Here is a 17,619-nt window from a genome sequence, read left to right as displayed (position 1 = left end):
CATACTGCATATACATTTCAATAGGTAATGGTGCAGTTTTTTGTTCCCCTTTTTCAGATGTGAAAATATTCATCTTCTTTAAAATTATATTCAACTTTTTCTTGTTCCTAATTTTTTAATTTATTATTTTGTAGTAGTGACGCAAAAGTTGCTAGAGTTTTTATTTAGTTTTATTAAATTTGAGCAATTGTTGCAATTTTAAAATGCAAACAAGTTGCAAACAATTACAGAATACTCAGATGCTGAGAATTAAAGTGTTTTTTTTATTCTGAAATTTATTCAAATCAAACGATACATTTGTTGTTCTGCTTTATTTTTTTTGAGTTGAAATAGAAATAATTGAAGGAAAAATTTACAACGATAGGATAAATTTGAAAAGAAGAGTAATTTGACAAAAAATTATTTCCAATATTATTACTACTTTAAGTAAAAAGGTGTTCGTGATGCATAAAATTGTGCTTTTTATTTTTGATTCACATCATTTGTCGGCAGTTGATTTTTTTTCTTAAAACATCAGCATCTGATGAATCCTCACACGTGAAAATATTATCGTATAATTTTTTGATCTGATTTTTTTGAGTTTGAATTTGTATGCATCGTAGTATGAAGTAGATAATCATCATAATGGCAGTTTGTTGTTGTTTTCTTTTCTGTTTCAAATTGTCGAATTATTTCAATGTTTAATAGATAAATTGAGATGATTGATCAACAACAACAACAACAAAATGAACAAAATGATTTGTTGCAGTTGTGGTGCAATAAAGTCGGGTATACCGGACACAGTTTGGAGATGAAATGACTTAAAGTAGAAAAATCTGGAACGCTATTTGGGATTTGATTTCAATTTTGGACGATTGAACGCGCGCAGATGATGTTCACTTTCATTCGATCAGCTGTCATTGGTCGGTTGCTACTGGAACCGCTGACATAAGCTTGTCAAATGGCGCTGTTACGACGTGCCATACATCCAGTAAAATCTTCTCTTTGACGCTGTTCAAAAATCAATATTATAGATTGTCAGTTGTGTGTGTGTGGTGGGTGCGTTATGTGTGAAGAAGCATACCTTCGCCAGAGTTCAGAAGAGAGTTGAAGAAAGCGAAAGCACTGCTTCTGCTGGCATCATTTACGCACACAGTTGTGCTGATTGGAACCGGCTTGCCTGGAGTAATGTTACACCTTGCTTAGGCTGAGGCCGTGGCGGCAATTCTCAACACTTGTTCTTTTTCAACAGCCAATAATCGCTTCAACCACAAGCAACTCTGTGACTTGACAAACGAACGCACTCCAACCAGCCTGCATATAGCAAGCAGGCTGTTAATTTTCTGGCAAGTGAAAAGCGGTGGCGACCATTTCGCACGACCGACAATATTCACCACGTCAGCAATCAGCAGACACTTGAACACTTGCATACGCAGTCTCTTTTTCTCTTTCTCCACATTTTCGTTGCTCTCTTGCTGTTGTTCTCTCACATTCTCGCTCTCTTTCTCTCTCCCCTTCTGCTCTTCTCAGCCAGCTGCAACACGTCAGCCAGCCAGGCTAGTTTGAACACATTCGTACTTGCTTATCAATAGGTTACTGTACTCTCCGATGATTGCAATAATAACGCTGGTCGGCCGTTGATCGACTAACTTGAAAACTGAACTGACCGATTAACACTGACTTGACTGGTCTCTTATTTCTTTTTCGGCCAATTTGTCGTCAGTGTTGGTGAAATAATATAATACGAATAACTGTTCTAACAACAACACCAATAATGATATTATTATTATTAATATGAACAATATTATTGCAAAGGACAAAGAAGAACACTGAGCAGAGCAGAAAAAGAAAAATAAAAGAAAATCGCCTGCCTCTGCTTGCAACGTGCGACGTCCAAAGCTACCGTTGCTGAGCTCTGGTCGGCCGGTGGTGGTCAGCCATGCGTTTCGGTTGAACTGGGACGGCGGCTATGGCGGCGCCTTCCAGCGAAGGCGACATGCTTTTGCCTGGTCAGACGATTCGCAATCATTGGAAAATTGTCGGCAAAATTGGTGGAGGCGGTTTTGGGGAAATTTACGAAGCGTTGGATTGTCAGAACAACGACGACCAAGTGGCCGTCAAAGTCGAATCCAGCAAAGCTACCAAGCAAGTGTTGAAAATGGAAGTTGCCGTGCTCAGACGTTTGCAGGGTGAATTATCCAAAAAAAAAATTCACTCCAATCGTCGTTTTATATTGTAATGTGATAATAATTTTCAGGCAAACGTCACGCTTGCCGATTTCATGGTTGCGGTCGAAATGAAAAGTTCAACTACTTGGTGATGAGCTTGCAAGGTCGAAATTTGGCTGACTTGCGCAGAGAATCTCCTCGACAATGTTTCAGCATTTCGACCGGCATTCGGGTTGCTTTACAAGTGCTCAGGGCGATTGAAGATATCCATTCGGTTGGCTTTCTTCATCGAGACATCAAGCCGGTAAATATATTTTATTATTACATTGAAATCGATCTTGTTGCTTGTGCCATGTCTCTGCGTGCGTGTGTACACCAAGGCCAGCCACGATGATTTTCTCTGAGCAGGTTTTCCATTCTCCATTGTCCCGTATTATTATATTCTCATTCTTAACATTATTGTTGTTATTGTAAATCGCGATTTTATTCTGAATTTCAATCACATGAGAAAATGAAGGTTATTACAGTGGTTCCATTTGATCTATTCTTTTCTAGGATCTTTTTCAAATTGTTCATAGTTGTTTTTTTTTCTTTGCTAAACTCAATTTTACTACAGTTGATGCAGATGAGATGACATTTTTAGACGATATTTTTGATTATGGCAAACTTCTTTTCTGTCTCGAAAAGAAAAAGAGTTGTAATGCTTCTTGCGCGAGCATTTTTTTGAGCTCCACGACGTCACTGGTTAACTTATATAACTTATTGGAAATAACTCGACTTTGAACTAACTGCTTTGCTTGGGAGAGCATGCATTATTATTATTGGCTTTTGGGGGTTTGTTAGTTTGCTGCTTGCATTTTCCTTCTTCTCACTACTACCTTTGCTTCATTTGTCCATTGTTACTGATCACTAGCACTATGGTTACGGTACAACAGTTCTCATATTATTTTCATCATCCTACTTTTTTTGATCGGGTTGTCAATTTGTACACTGTATTTCCATTTGTTTTAAAAAATTATCATTTATTTACGGCTGTTTATCCTGCAGTTAACAACAGGTTGTCAAGTGGACAACTGTAAACAAAAGCGTTTCAATTGTTCAGCAGAGTCGCAATGATTTTTCTTCTCTTTGAAAATACCTTGTAGTTTATTATAGATTTTAATAAATTCGTAACCTTGAATATGAAAAGTATAATTAAGGATACAGTGAATATCTGGGCAGTTGTCGTTAGCGTTTACGAATGCTCTATTATGATAATATATATATATATGTATATGTATTGATAATTTATATATCAATTTTAAATGTCTCGTTTTTTTTGGGTGTTTTCTGTGCAATCATGGGCAATGGAATTATTTTTGTTTATTACATCTCAGAATTGTGGAAATTGCAAATTCAGTTTCAGTTGTGAATGCAACTTGTTGTGGTGCAAGGTTGGAACATTTGACGAGCCAATTGCCAAGGTTGAAGCTGTGCTTGATTAAGTCGACATTAATTGGATTTATTTATTTTAGCCGGCTGTTAGCAATCTCTAAAATTAGTCCACTTTGTAAAAGCAGGAAAGCTTTTGAGTTTTGTTTACGTTTTGAGTTTGTGTTTGAAGGGGAAAAGTTTCTCCATACTCATAATTAACAAGAATATGAATGGAATGATAATAATATTGTAAATTTTTGTTTGTTTTTAATATAGACAACTGTAAACAAAAATGTTTGATGTGTGATGTTTTGTGATTGTGGTGAAAGTGATGATTATTTATTGAAATTTCATTGTTGAAAACTTTCACTTTTGCCCCGGCGAGCCCATGGTGAACAACAATGCACAATTGCTTGATTGTTGTTGATGCACCACCACGCGTTTGCCGATTTTGTTGATTAGCTTTTGCGTGAAACGAGATGGCAAAGAAAGCAGACGGATACGAGGGTAGAGAGGGAGAGAAGGGCGTGGCTTGAGGTTGAGCCAAAGAACAAGCAGGGGGAAGAGAGGTTCGGATTTTTGGCAGAGGGCACGGCTTTTCGAAAGCATCGATGCGCGCGCCAGTTTCCGGCGGGCGATCAGATCAGTTGACAAAATTCAATTTTCTCCCTTTAAAATGCAAGAATGAAGAAAGTGGAAATTTTCCATTCCGTCAAAGTTTTCCAAATTCCAATCTCAATCGACATTGTGCGCCTGCAACTTCATTTTCCAATTTTCCGCTTGATCACTTCACAAGGCGCGTGGTTGGAATATTTTTCAGGCATTTTTTAATGCATAAAAAAATTTTTTTTATTCATTAAGCCACACCTTATACTATATCGACAACAGCAGCATTGATTATAATAAATGAGCAGTAGTAGCAAGCGCAGTTTTATCGATAATTTTTCGTTTTGTTTTTATTATTTTTTTACATTACAAATTGAAACTTTTCAATAAATGAAATTATGCGCAGAATTTTAAAACTTTGCATTATTTATTTGATTTTTCAAAATGAATTTCACTTTTGAAAATTATCATTTTCCAAATTAAAACTTTTCCGATCAGTTGTATGAAACAAACACTGTGAAAACAGCAATGATTTTACTTTTAAGTAGATGTTGATTTATCATTTCGATTTTTCTTCATCTTGCTATTATTATTATTATTGTTGTTGGTGGTGGTGGTGGTGGTGGTGAAATTAAAATGTTCACGTATAGATTTTAGATAAATTGAAAAATATTGCTGCTATTATTATTAATATTCATTGAGATATAGTATTGTTGTGTTGTTGTTATTGATGCTGGATTTTGTTGCTGTTGATTTTCGATTTTTATGTTTCGTTGTTTTTATTATTATTATTATTATTAGCATAAGAAATCATAAGTGCGCAAGTGGGGAGAGCTTGGTTTTGTTGTGCTCCAATTTGTCTTCAATTGTCGCACAATTTGCGTCAATGAGCATAGAAAATAGTCGCAGCAACAGCAGCAGCAGCAGCAGCAGCAGTAGGTTGTTTGTTGTCCGTTGTCAATAAGCCTGTCGTGTTGTTGTCGTGCAGATATTTAACGGTGCTATTGGAAAAATTTTAATTTCATACTTATTAATAAAAATATTTTTTGCATTGATATTAGCGGGTGAAAATTTTAATCGTTTTACGATTCAAGGAACAGTTTTTTTTTCTCTTTTTTTAAGTTGTTCTGGTAGAAAAAGTGAATTCACATTTTCCATTTCATAAATGATGAAAATAATATTTTGCAAAAAAGTGTTTTACAATGTTTACTTGTTTCTATAATGATAATAATAACTTATATTGTTGTAATGTTATTTGCATTAGTGATTTTTGAGCTGCTGTTTCTTCAAATGGTTTGTATTAATGCAAGCTTTGAAAACAATTGGGAATAGGAAATGCGCAACACATATTTACTGGTTGGCTGACTTGAATAATGTTTAATTCTTTTGAATAATAAATAGAACGAACGATATGAGAAGTCAGTCAGTCAGTTTGGAAATCAATAAATTACTTGGAAATTGGCAGCTATGAAACAATGGCATGTCATCATGCATATTCAATTTCCATGTTGTGCTATTTAATTACTTGTCGCTTTCAGTGATTTTTTCAAATGTTCATTATAAATCTATCGTGCAACAACTGTATGATGAATTTGATTTGCAGAAATGAAAGTTTTTTTTCTTTGAAATAATAATGCATTAATAAAACAGTTGAAGTGAGATGAGGGAGGAGGTATGTTTGTTTTATTTGATTTTATTTTATTCTTGAACGCCGAAGGTGTGACGCATTTTTGAATATGATCACAATTTTTTCGCCCAAAAAATTTTTTTATCAAATCGTCGATTATTGCTTGAACACGTTGTTACGTTGTCGGATGTCAAAGCACGCGTCAGCTGCGTTGTGCTTTTCCCTCTCTCTTATGCGCGCGTAATGCGTAAATTTTTTCTTCTCTCTCTCTCTTTCTCTTCTTCTCTCAACAACAATAATTTTCAAAACATTATAACTTTTTAAGAAGCATGTGTGTTTGTTGATTTTGTTGTGTTGAAAATTTTATTTAAAAAAATGGAGAAAAACTTTTTCACTTTTTAGTGATTATTTATTTGACAAACCAACAATATGTCATATGTTTTTCTTTTTCTCAAATTCCATATTAATTCATCTTGGCAAAATTGCAATTGTATAATTTTATTGTTGGTTTTTTTTCTCAATTATTCCATTCATCTTGCATAATGTGCCCTTATTAGTTGTGGTAGTTGTTGAACAATAAGCTGGTACAAAAACAATTTTGCCACTTATTTTTCGTTGAAATTTCTCCTCTCCAGCCGAAAGCTACGACAAATTGATGCAAATCTGCCAGCGGGTCTGCAATCTGGCAAACAGCTGTTTTGGGAAAAAACTCATCATCGCCAGTCGAATCAGTTGTTGCTGTTGATCAGATGATGAACAAGCAGGCGGGGATGTATCGGAATCATGTTGGGATGATGGCAAATTTATGCAAACTTTTCTATTCCAAAAGCAAGCTTATTCCACTGCCGCCGTCTGGTGTTTACAAGTTTTGACATTTTGCTCAATTTATTCAATGACAATTGACACTTCAATCTGGCAATATTTTCAAAATATAATTTCAAACTTTTCACATTTATATTTTATTTTGAAAAAATTGAAAAATCCCACTGGTGTGTGTTCTTTTACACACATGTTTTTGTTTTTGTTTTTTTGCACGTCAGACTGTTAGCATGTCTATTATAGAGATGGATGATATTTTTCAGGCACAATACAACAAAACACTCGCGAAATTTCAATTTTTCATTCCATTATTATTATTATCGCTCTTTCTTGATATTGGTCAATTGCACACGCAGATTGTTGGCATTTGTGCATCAGCGATTATTAATTAATCGATCAATCGTTGTAATTTATTAATTATGAACTAACTGATGCTAACTAATTATCTGTCGAACTTTTAATCATACTGGCCACAACTGTGCTTGTTATTATTGAATGCGAAGAACTAATAATAAATCTACAATTGGTGGACATACATTTTTTTTATTTTTTTTATCAGTTTAATTCATTTTTAATTTATCAGTATGTAATTTGATTATTTTTAGTCAAATTTTGCTATTGGTCGGCTGCCGTCGACTTGCCGTACAGTATATATGCTGGACTTCGGTCTTGCTAGGCAATATTTCAATGCGAAAGGTGAGCTGCGGTCGCCCAGAAACGCCGCCGGGTTCCGCGGCACGGTGCGCTACGCTTCGCTTACTGCTCACGACAACAAGGAGATGGGTCGCCACGATGATCTCTGGTCCCTGTTTTACATGATTGTGGAATTTTTGAACGGTTCGTTGCCTTGGCGCAAAGTGAAGAACAAAGAAGAGGTGGGTCGTTTGAAAAAGGAGCTCACCGCCAAACGTCTGACCGAAGGCTTGCCAACTGAGCTGCGTCAATTTGCCAGCCATTTGGAAACGCTCAGCTATTCGATAAAGCCCAACTACGAGTATTTGGCCAAGTGCCTTACGCAGATTTTGAAAAAGCTCGGCATCGACGGCAGTGAACCGTTCGACTGGGAAATTGGATATGAAAATTTGAAAGCTAAAACCACGGCAACGATTTCGCGAAAAGTTGGCGGCAATCGGTAATATTTTTTTTCTTGGAAAAAGCTTTTATTCTCGTGTGAAAAATTATTTTCCATTTTTCCCAGGGCACATGGGGTGAACGAAGCTGCTGCTGCTGCTGCTGTACGTGGTAGTGGTGGTGATTTGAACGGTGTTGTTGTTCATGGAACGTTGGTGAACGGATGTCGAAAATACGGCTTGGAAGAAGCGAGGGCAAAGTTTGGCGGTACAAGGCAAGAATGTGTTGTCCAGTAAAGTTTACATTTTTTTATCAGCTTGTAATTATGAATGTGAAAGATAATTTTGAATAACATTGTAAAGTTGTTGTTTTTGATAATTTAAACAAGTAACAATAATAATAATGGGAAATTTTTTTTTCCTATTTGAGTGATTAGGAAGAATACAGAAAATAAATTACTCGACATTATCAAAAGATGTAACAGATTGTATCGTGCGAGTTTGACAAATGAGGATGCCTTCCTTGATGTTAAGTACAGAAAAAAAAGTATACATTTCGAAGAAGAATTTTTCTTCGTTTTCAGGTTGTAGTGATGATTTATTAAGTGAAAAAAGATCCCTATCACTTAACGTTGATTGATTGATCGATTGATTCATTGATTAATTGAGCATTTTCTTCTTTTGCTGCATTTTATTATTTTTTACGAAGAATTCTAAAAAAACAAACAAACAGAAGTTACAAATCGATCATTGTGTTGTTGATGTTGTTTTTTTTGATTGCTTTATAAATAATTTGGTCGAATGAAATTTTATTTCATTGATATAAAAAAAGGAAACGAATTATTATTTCTCATAATTTTTTGCTGTTGAAGAAACAAAGATGGTCTGAATGGTGGTGCTAACCGTGTCAACAGTGCCGATTCGGTGGAAGCCGGCGTCGAGGCTGCGGCCGGGGAAATTTGCACTGGTGGTCAAGCTGCAGCGGCTGTGGTCTGTGGTCGTAATAAAGTCGAAACGCACAACGGTCATCAAGCGGCGGCAGCCGTGGCCGGCGCCGCCGCCGTTCCGCCCACTGGTCGCGGGACGTTGATCCGCGCGTCGTCGGACACAGCCCGTGGGGAGTTTTTTCGCAATTTACGGGTCGAAACCTCTTTGGAGAACGAAGCCGCACCTTCGGACAGTGCAGCCGTCGCGCAGGATGTTACCGTCGAATTCAACATGCCCTTGCCGAGCAGAAGTAAAACTGGCACGAGTGGCGCTGGGGACGACAGCTTGGAGCATGTTCAACAACAGCATCACCACCAACACCACCACCAGCAGCCGCTTTCGACTGGCGGTGACCAAGATTTGCATGTTGCCGGTTTGAGTGAATCGACGAAGCAGTTCACGCCCCGTGTGTTGCGTGTTTTCTGGTAAAAATTATGCGCACTTTGTTTGTTTAAAATGTCGAATTTTACATATTCAATATTTGCTTGAAGTCGAAAGAAGAGCAAAAATACACGCTCACCAACGACCGGCGGTGGAACGGACTTGTCGTATACTCAGTTTGCGGTCTGCGAAGACGACATCGTTTCCGGCGGCCAACACCGAACTGGTGGCGGTACTGGGGCGGTGACGCTGGTATCCCGTTGGCAGGCGTCGTTCGACGAGAGCGCCGAAGAGGAGGCTGACGATGGGGACGACGCGGACGTGATGCCGGTCGAGAGCTTCGGTGAACGTCTGAGCGAGCGCAAATCTTCCACAACCAACAACGACCGACCGAGCAGCACCTCGCCCAAGTGGAGTGAGCAGCACAACAACAACAACAACAAGCACTTGTCGATCCTGATCACTGGTGGTGGTGGTGGTGGTCATGGTCAGAAGTCACAGGCTGCTGCCAGTGTTGGTGCCGGCGGGTCGAGGAAAGTGTTGGACAGCAAGGCTTTGCCGACCGCCGGTGGTGTGGTGAAGAAGGTATGTTCGTCGCCGGTGTTGGATACGGCCCGGGTGACCGAGGTGAAGTGTTTCGAGCCCAATGCGACGTGCTCGTCGAACGGCGGCGGCAATTTGATCGGGCAGCTTCGGACGATTCGATCCAACCTGCAGGATATTCTGCAAAATCGTCCTTTGGAAAGGCGAGACGAACACCAGCGACAACGGCAGCAGTTGAATTTGCATTCGAACAGCAGCAACGTGGTCGCGCTCGACAAGACGACCGTGGCCAAAGTTGTCGTCGCCTCGCACGAGCAACAGCAAATCCGTCCACCACCAGTTGCCACACCCCCGTCGTCGTCGTCTTCGTCGTCCGCTGTGCTGAGAAGTCCATCCGCGGCAGCGGCCTCTGCCACTACTGCTGCTGGGGGCGCTGTGTCGAATCCTCAGCTGGACCGCGATGTGCGTCGGTTGAGGCGTTACAGACGTCGGTCGGACTGCGATTCGTTCCGCGATCTTGTGCAGAAGATGGAAAATTTGTCCCGCGGTCTGGGCGCCAGTTTTGGCAATTCTCCATTTTGCAGCGGCGCCGTCGTCGTACCGCCTTGTCAACGGAGAGAAAGCCGTACCGGCGCCAAGCCGGACCTCGTCGTCTTGGGATCTTCTCAGCCGCTTCAACACGGGTCTGTTGTTGTCGATTCCGCCGCTTCCTACGTGCTTCCCTGTGCCAACATGGCCAACAGCTCAGCTGCCACTTATCATCATCATCAGTCTGGCAAATTGTACCCGGTGCCCGGTAGTGGTAGTAGTAACAGTAGTAGGTAGGTAGGTAGGTAGGTAGGTTGGTGAAATGGAGGGGGAAGCAGGAAGAAGGCACAGTATTCGATTTTTTTTCATCTTCATTTTATTTAAGACGAACAAAATTCGAACAACCGACTTTCCACTTACCATCCAGTTGACAGCTTCATTCTATTTTGCACTCCACATCTATGCTCTGTGTTGGTACAAATGGAATATTCGTGTAGGTATACAACTATCTATCTATCTGTAGGGTTTTTTTCGTTTCAGTACGATAATTTCAATGTTTCATTTACCGGTGGCCTTGCCGTTGCGCTTGTTTTTTTTTCTTTTCTCAATGTTAACGCTCCAATTATTATTATTATTATTATTATTTCATCTGGATACGCATTAAATTTCTTGCGTCACAGTCTGTCCATAATTTTGTGCCATCATCATTCATTATTCATTGATTGGTCAGCGATTGTTTTTCTCGATGAAGAAGTTGTTTGTTTGTTTGTTTGTTTTTTCATTATTTTTCAAATGTAATTTTTTGAAATGGCTTGGCTAATCAAAGAAGAAAAAATTTCTGTCTGTCTGTCTGTCTGTCTTGTATTTGCATATGCATGTTGTTTCAGGTTGTTGCTGCTCGTCATGTCGATACTTCTTCATACATACATGATGTATATATTTGTATGTATAGTGTAGAATTAAATTTTTTTTCTTTTGCTGAAATTTATTTATATACTACATAAGTAATGTTGTTTTGTGCTTTTTTTCCACGGGTGGTCAGTGCACTTGATTGTCAGATTGTATATATATTTTCTTGATTTATTTTATTTTCTTCATATCACCAAAGCGGTAAACAAAAGCATCAAAATTTGATGGTGCTGAATAGAAAACTATACTAGGTATTATATATTTTGATGCTCTTGTGGAGGTAGGTATATTATTTTTTTTTTGTGTTTTTGGAAAAAAACTCCAAGAAATTTCGATGACAAAAGGAAGACAGAAGGCAGTTTATTTGCCAAGTTGTTTGAAGCGACGTGCGCGTAGAGGTAATTTGTAAAATTTGTTTGTTGTTGAGCTGAACAATTTTGATTAATGCATTATTTTAACTGACATACTGTGAAAAGTAAGCGGATTGTTTTCTTCAATTGCTGTCTGTCATCTTGTCTTGCTTTATCTTCATTATACTGGTCAATATTTTGCATGTGTTGTGTTTGCACACAGGTTGTTGTTCTTGTTCTTGTTGTGTTGGCAAAGAAATATATCTGATAAGTAAGTTATTTGAGTTGGATTACGATAAAGTACTTCTTTTTGTTTTTTAATAATAGATTTATTGCTTTTTTATTGGTATTTATCGAAATTAGAATGTTGAACGATGATGATTGGTTGTTGTTATGCGACGACTTTTGGCTAACAACTAACTGGTTCGATAACTAACTAAATAACCACTGGCGGTGGGTGCACAGCGACAGTGTAGGTAAAAGTTGTACGGCGAATTGTGCTTCTTCCTCTTCTTTTTCTTGCGCATTTGAATAGAATACAGTAGATTTTTAAGTTTCATTATTATTATTATTATTACTATTGATTTTAAAATACAGCTACGAAAAGCAGTTGAATGGGCAATCGTTCGAGCGTTGACAGTAGTAGTGTTGTCGATTTACCTCAAAATGGAGTTCCGGATCAGGCTCGTCTGGTGAACGCTTACAAACGGTTGATCAAGCCCAGGTACACTTGGGCGTTGTTCGCCAACGGTACGGCTGTGGTGATCAACGACGAAAAATACGATACCACTACCGTGGAAACGGCCACCCAGTACGCGTTCAAAAAGTTGAAAGCCAACGTCCGAGACAAGCCGACCACACCTCTGGCCGACATCAGCGCCCAATATTTGAGGTGGTTGGACGGCTGGTTGGTGGCTTACAAGTGCCGGCGTATTACCACGTTCATCCCGGTGGACGACGATGCGGCGACCGCTTTGGGCGGTCAAGATCCGGCGATGTTCGGACTGCTTGGACGTCTGTTGCGCAACAAAGATGCCGAAGAGTTGCGTATTGTGCATTTGCAGCTTGGCACCGACTGATACATCATCATCATACAGAAAAAAAGCATCTATTCCACAGTCGTGTCGTGTCTTTTTTTTTCAAGCACACAAGTATTTTTTTTCTCTTTTTATTGCTTATTTTATTTAAATAACCACAATCACAATGTTAAATAGAATTTATATTTAATTTTTTATAAATGTATGTCGTCGATGTGTAATGGATTTTATTTTCTTTTACAAATGAACAACACTGTTCAACAAACAAAACTACGTATGAATATGTTTGTGGGAACGAAAATGTTGTTAATTCTTTTTGAATATTGATGACTAGATTAATTGTGTTCTGTATTCGATAACCATAACCATAGCAAGTTTTAATGGAAAAGAAAGTCGGTTTAAAAAGTTAATAATTTGTGTATATTTTCTTTTTGCTGTTTGCATTTTACGAAATTATTTTCTAACGTGATTTTATACCATTCTTTTTTTTGCTATTATTGTCGTGCTTGGTTGCTGTTTCCACCAGCGCGATAAACAACACGCTTCACGTGTACACAAGGTTCGACAAGCCAGCCCCGCCTCTCCAGTAGTCGTCACAGTCTGTCTCTATGATGAATGGGCAGAGAATACATGTGTCTCAGAGGGGGCTTGACGTCAGTCGGTTATAGTTAGCAATTAATTACCCCCCACCCCACCCCAAAAAATGGTGACATGATAATATCATGAAACGTGTGACACTCGTACTTTGGATGGACAGCGATTTTGCAATAAATCAATCAAATTATGAAGGCCAACTTCTGCTTACATTCAGGACGTTCCATTGGAAGAAAAAAGAAAAGAATATTCACATAAAATGAAAAAGACTCAAAAATGGAATCTTTTAAATCATCGATTCAAAAAAATAGCAACAGCAACATGGCTACTATGAGGAAAAACAAAGAAACAACACTGCAATCGTTTTTTCTCTTCAAATCTGACTCAGCCACAGTTCAACATCTTGCAAGCCAATATTGTTGTCACCAGTGTGGTTTTTCACTTTACTTGAACATTCGCAAAATTGCACCTCAATTGGCAGCTTATCGAATGAAAACAAACCGTCGTCCCGTTGATCAAGTAATAAAGTCTTTTTCAATGAACCACTGACGCCACCGATTTCCGTCGTACCCAGTGCAAATTTTTCACTTCTGTTCAACAAATCCAGCTCTTTTTCCAAATTCGCCTACAGAAGAAGGAAAAATAAAATCAAGTTCACCATCGACGACAGCCCTTCACACCAATCACTCAGTAATAAAATTACAAATAAAGAAGTGAAAAAGAGGCTGTATACTCCTCCTCGGACAACACGAAAAGGTAAATTTTCACTATTATAAGAAAAAATTCATATTTCAAATTCAAAAAAAAAAAAATACTTTCAGTATATTGCTGGACTTTGCCGTAACGATGTCCTGTTTACCACAAGCAATGAGCACTTTCACTCGGTGATTTTTCGTCGCAAGCAGGGCGCACAATAGATTGTAAAGATACTGAGCAACTTCTTTGCATTGTTTCGCGAAAGTGGAACTGTCAATGACGTAAATGATTCCGCGAATACCTCTCTAAATGATACGCAAAACGATCATCATATTTCAAAAAATGTACACACCCGTATGCTGTATGTATGTACTTTTAAGTGACTGTTCAAAAAGGTGATGCGCAGTTCTTCAGCTCCTGGAATATCGATAAGTTCCAGTCGATTTCCGTTGACGGTCACTGCGGAAAAATTTTCTCGAACAGACAAAAAAGTTTGAACAAATCGATCGGTGACAAAACGCATGAACATCACAGTTTTACCACTGTTACAAATACCGCATAAAAGAACCGCTTTGCGTTTGGGCCGCATCGCAAGCGGAAAACATTTGTACAGCAAAATGCATGTTAGAAATATGGAAAAAATGCCGATCAAAAACGGAAACCAACCATCAAAAATGTTCATTTTTTTTCTTTTCAATGAATATTAAACCGCTCTTTCGCGTATTGAGAAAGACTGGATTTACTGCTAACGCGACTGACTTCTTTGAACAGAACTTTGCGACCGACTAGGATAAAAATTTATATTAAAAAAAGAATAAAACTCATTAAAAGCATACTTACGACAAGGATCAAATAGGAGAGTTTCAACTTTTTCGCCGGAACGTGCTCGAATCCAAAACTGTCTATAACCAGTAATCACACTTTCTAAAGCCACAACCACGTACCTTAACAATTTTATACAAAATTTACTGCTCATGAAATTAAACACAGACGATTTGAGCTCACTTCGACTTCGGTGGCATAGCAAAGCCACGATTCTCGTGTGGCGATAACTGTCATGTATTTTAACAAAATGCAGGTTTTAATACCGTTTGTGAGGTTATTACTGTATTTCATTCAAATTAAAAAAAACAGTATAAAATTAATATAATAATAAAAATTATTTTGAAACAAAAATACACTTTTGAATAAATTATTAAATTAAAATAATTATAATTTTTAATAAGAATTGCAATTTTTGAATTACTCTGCTGTTCTTTTTCAAAGCATTCAAAATTAGTGCAAATCATTTGAAAACTAACTTTTATGAAACGTGAAATTTATTTTTTTTAATTAATATTGTAATATGTAATCAAAATTTCACAGTTGTCACTCCAACTTAAACAGATTATGCAAAATAATCTCATAATTATAAAGTCAATGCTATTGTGTAAGTTTGTTTTGAACATTTTTTCACTATTTCATAACTTATTCTTTTATTTTTTTATGTTTTTTAAATTCATATTTTTTAAATAATGTTGTTGCCACTCATTTGCATAAAACAACCTAATTTTTATTTTACATACAGTATGGTGGACTTGCAAATTAGTTTGATGATATGACCGGCATGTTCCTCTTGTCTCTTTTGACCGTATTTATTTCCTTGTTTACTGCTGCTGTTGGGGAAGGTATATGGTAATTCATACTTTATTCACGTTTACGTACTTTGTTTCAGCACTTACCTATGCACTGGTTTACCGGAGCGAACAATATAAGCGAATGAAAGCTGAAATTGATAGACAAGCAAAAAGACGTAATGATGTGAATAAAAAAAATAAATATGATATGAATAGTTTATGGTTTGATTAATTAAAAATATTTTCTAGTTGAACGAAAGAAAGATCAGGGTAATGAAATTGAACGCTCCAACAAACGAAAACTTGGTATGTTGTATTGTAGTGTACAAGCTAAAAGCTTGTTTGTATTTGTTTATTGATCAGTATGTAGTACACTGGCTAAATGATGGAAATGATACTCATTGAAATTTTTAATTTTATTTTTTGCACATACAGGTGGATTATTGGTTCATATTTGATTTTAGAGAAGCAAGAAGAGCGCCTCAAAGTATCCAATCGTGATTTATCTCAGTTTAAAATGAGAAGCATGTTTGCAATTGGACTCGCATTTACTGCTTTGTTGACCACCTTCAGCAGCATGTAAGTTAAATGGATAAGTGCATATTTGGCAGTTGTTTTAAGAAATGATAATAATAGCTTTCTTTTTACTAATTACAACGATAATGATGTTGTTTTCTTTGCATTTCAGCTTCGAAGGTATAACCATTGCCAAATTGCCTTTTGAACCAATACCGTTTATGCGTGGTATATCACACAGAAATTTACCAGGAGACAACTTTAAAGAATGTTCGTTTATATTTCTTTATGTTATGTCAGCCATGTCTATCCGTCAGGTTTGATTTCTATTTTACGTTGTTTGTAATATTATGGTTTTTACTGAAATAATTCAACTTTATTTCAGAGTTTGCAGAAGGTTCTGGGTTTTGCTCCAAGCCGCGCCATGGCTAAACAAAGCCAAGTAGGTTTCGGGGCACTGTTTCAACCGCCAGATCAGTATCGTTGATTATGCTATCTTTGTTTGATGCTACGAACGCATTTTGTGGTCACTTGAACTCTGTACTTATTCTCAGTAGTAGTAGTAGTAGTGATTAAAGTTTCATCATTTGAATGAGGATCAGTTGTTTGCTTGGCAAGAGAATTATTGTTCATCATGAATTGTATTTTAATTTATTATAAATCTATAAATAATTCACTATCTTTATTCTTGGTTGGTTATTTCTCATTTTCTTTTAACGGTGTTTCGGTGATAGTTACTCGTTGCTCGAGGCCAAATTTAAAATTGCATTTTCCGATCATTTCTCCAAATACGATTCGATTTTTTACTTTAAACCCATTCAGTCCCTTGGAAATTTCGTGCATAACTATGTCAGCAATGTTACCTTCGATCATGGTGACCATGGAATGGTTCGCTTTCATGTTCCTGATCACAACTACAACTCGACCTTGAATTTTGAATCCCACTTTGAATGATGCCGAACACTGAGCTTCGGACATCACCAGTTCAGCAGTGGTTTCAGTGTGCGGTGGCACACAAATTTTGCTGTCCACACTCCAGATCAGTTGCTCTTCGATCGTATCTTCGTCTAGACGGGAAAAGTGCAATTCGCGCTTGAAGCCCACATTTGCTTCTAGAATTTCATTCGGAGTTTTCATGCAAATTTCAAAATCCGCACCACGAATGATACCATTTTCCACGCACATAGAGCAAACGGACGTGCTGACCCTTTCGGCTCGGAAGCTGTGCTCTTGGATACGATTTGTCGAATTTGAAAAGATCGATTTGAAAAGTATCCTTGGCTGAATGCTGAGACGGCTCATCTCCTCTTGGGCTGAACGAAATTTTGGAATCACACTGTACTGAGGCTCGTCACAAGTCATTTTTACGTTCGACCAATTTATGTCGTATTGTAAGCACTCTTCGGATAAATGTTTTTGTTCGGAATTTTTCGTAAATCGAAAAACATCACGTGCCCAGACATTCACAACTTGTTCAAGATCTAACACGTGAACTTGTTTTCTTAATACATTCTGCATATTCTAGAAATGAATACAAATTTGAATTTTTTTTGAAATAGGTTTGTTTCATCCGAAAAGGAAAAACTTACGTATTTCATTTAATTATGAGCGTACAAGCTGAAGAACAATGTAATCGAAGTGCAGATAGTGTTATGATGAATTCAACAGATGACGATTTATTTTATTTGCAGACGAAAAATAGCGCCAACGATATGAATAAGATGGATGACGTAAGCTTTTTCCATTCTCAGATATTCGTTAATTGTTCAAAAAGAGCCAA

General features: G+C 37.6%; 4 protein-coding genes across 4 annotated transcripts; 2 read left to right on the top strand and 2 right to left on the bottom strand.

Annotated features, from left to right (window-relative positions):
- Window positions 1-1,825: 1,825 nt before the first annotated feature.
- Tsp_07774 (Tau-tubulin kinase 1) lies at window positions 1,826-7,748 on the top strand. The gene is made up of 3 exons (XM_003381188.1): window positions 1,826-2,168; window positions 2,237-2,451; window positions 7,218-7,748. The coding sequence occupies exons 1-3, from the start codon at window positions 1,949-1,951 to the stop codon at window positions 7,746-7,748; spliced, it is 966 nt and encodes a 321-aa protein (XP_003381236.1). The 5' UTR covers window positions 1,826-1,948.
- Window positions 7,749-13,384: 5,636 nt separating this feature from the next.
- Tsp_07775 (signal recognition particle receptor subunit beta) lies at window positions 13,385-14,389 on the bottom strand. Its single transcript, XM_003381187.1, has 3 exons — window positions 14,060-14,389; window positions 13,827-14,012; window positions 13,385-13,636 (listed from the first exon to the last, which is right to left on the bottom strand). The coding sequence occupies exons 1-3, from the start codon at window positions 14,387-14,389 to the stop codon at window positions 13,385-13,387; spliced, it is 768 nt and encodes a 255-aa protein (XP_003381235.1).
- A 915-nt stretch (window positions 14,390-15,304) lies between these two features.
- Window positions 15,305-16,326, top strand: Tsp_07776 (transmembrane and coiled-coil domain-containing protein 1). The gene is made up of 6 exons (XM_003381186.1): window positions 15,305-15,374; window positions 15,422-15,499; window positions 15,573-15,629; window positions 15,788-15,902; window positions 16,012-16,156; window positions 16,225-16,326. Exons 1-6 carry the CDS (start codon window positions 15,305-15,307, stop codon window positions 16,324-16,326), a joined length of 567 nt encoding a protein of 188 aa, XP_003381234.1.
- Window positions 16,327-16,535: 209 nt separating this feature from the next.
- Tsp_07777 (hypothetical protein) lies at window positions 16,536-17,437 on the bottom strand. The gene is made up of 2 exons (XM_003381185.1): window positions 17,429-17,437; window positions 16,536-17,360 (listed from the first exon to the last, which is right to left on the bottom strand). The coding sequence occupies exons 1-2, from the start codon at window positions 17,435-17,437 to the stop codon at window positions 16,536-16,538; spliced, it is 834 nt and encodes a 277-aa protein (XP_003381233.1).
- Window positions 17,438-17,619: the final 182 nt, after the last annotated feature.

Source organism: Trichinella spiralis, assembly GCF_000181795.1.
Source record: "Trichinella spiralis strain ISS 195 chromosome Unknown Scfld2, whole genome shotgun sequence".
Lineage (NCBI taxonomy): Eukaryota > Metazoa > Nematoda > Enoplea > Trichinellida > Trichinellidae > Trichinella > Trichinella spiralis.
This window is presented reverse-complemented; position numbering and strand designations above follow the sequence as displayed.

Excerpts from the sequence above, each read along its gene's own strand:
- Tsp_07775 (XM_003381187.1), bottom strand. The coding sequence starts at position 14,389 with ATGAACATTTTTGATGGTTGGTTTCCGTTTTTGATCGGCATTTTTTCC. Across the intron at positions 14,013-14,059 it reads TACATACATACAGCATACGG|AGAGGTATTCGCGGAATCAT; the intron begins GTGTGTACATTT and ends CGTATCATTTAG. Across the intron at positions 13,637-13,826 it reads AGTCCAGCAATATACTGAAA|GCGAATTTGGAAAAAGAGCT; the intron begins GTATTTTTTTTT and ends CTTCTTCTGTAG.
- Tsp_07774 (XM_003381188.1), top strand. The coding sequence starts at position 1,949 with ATGGCGGCGCCTTCCAGCGAAGGCGACATGCTTTTGCCTGGTCAGACG. Across the intron at positions 2,169-2,236 it reads CGTGCTCAGACGTTTGCAGG|GCAAACGTCACGCTTGCCGA; the intron begins GTGAATTATCCA and ends AATAATTTTCAG. Across the intron at positions 2,452-7,217 it reads TTCATCGAGACATCAAGCCG|TCAAATTTTGCTATTGGTCG; the intron begins GTAAATATATTT and ends GATTATTTTTAG.
- Tsp_07776 (XM_003381186.1), top strand. The coding sequence starts at position 15,305 with ATGACCGGCATGTTCCTCTTGTCTCTTTTGACCGTATTTATTTCCTTG. Across the intron at positions 15,630-15,787 it reads CTCCAACAAACGAAAACTTG|AGAAGCAAGAAGAGCGCCTC; the intron begins GTATGTTGTATT and ends ATTTGATTTTAG. Across the intron at positions 16,157-16,224 it reads CAGCCATGTCTATCCGTCAG|AGTTTGCAGAAGGTTCTGGG; the intron begins GTTTGATTTCTA and ends ACTTTATTTCAG.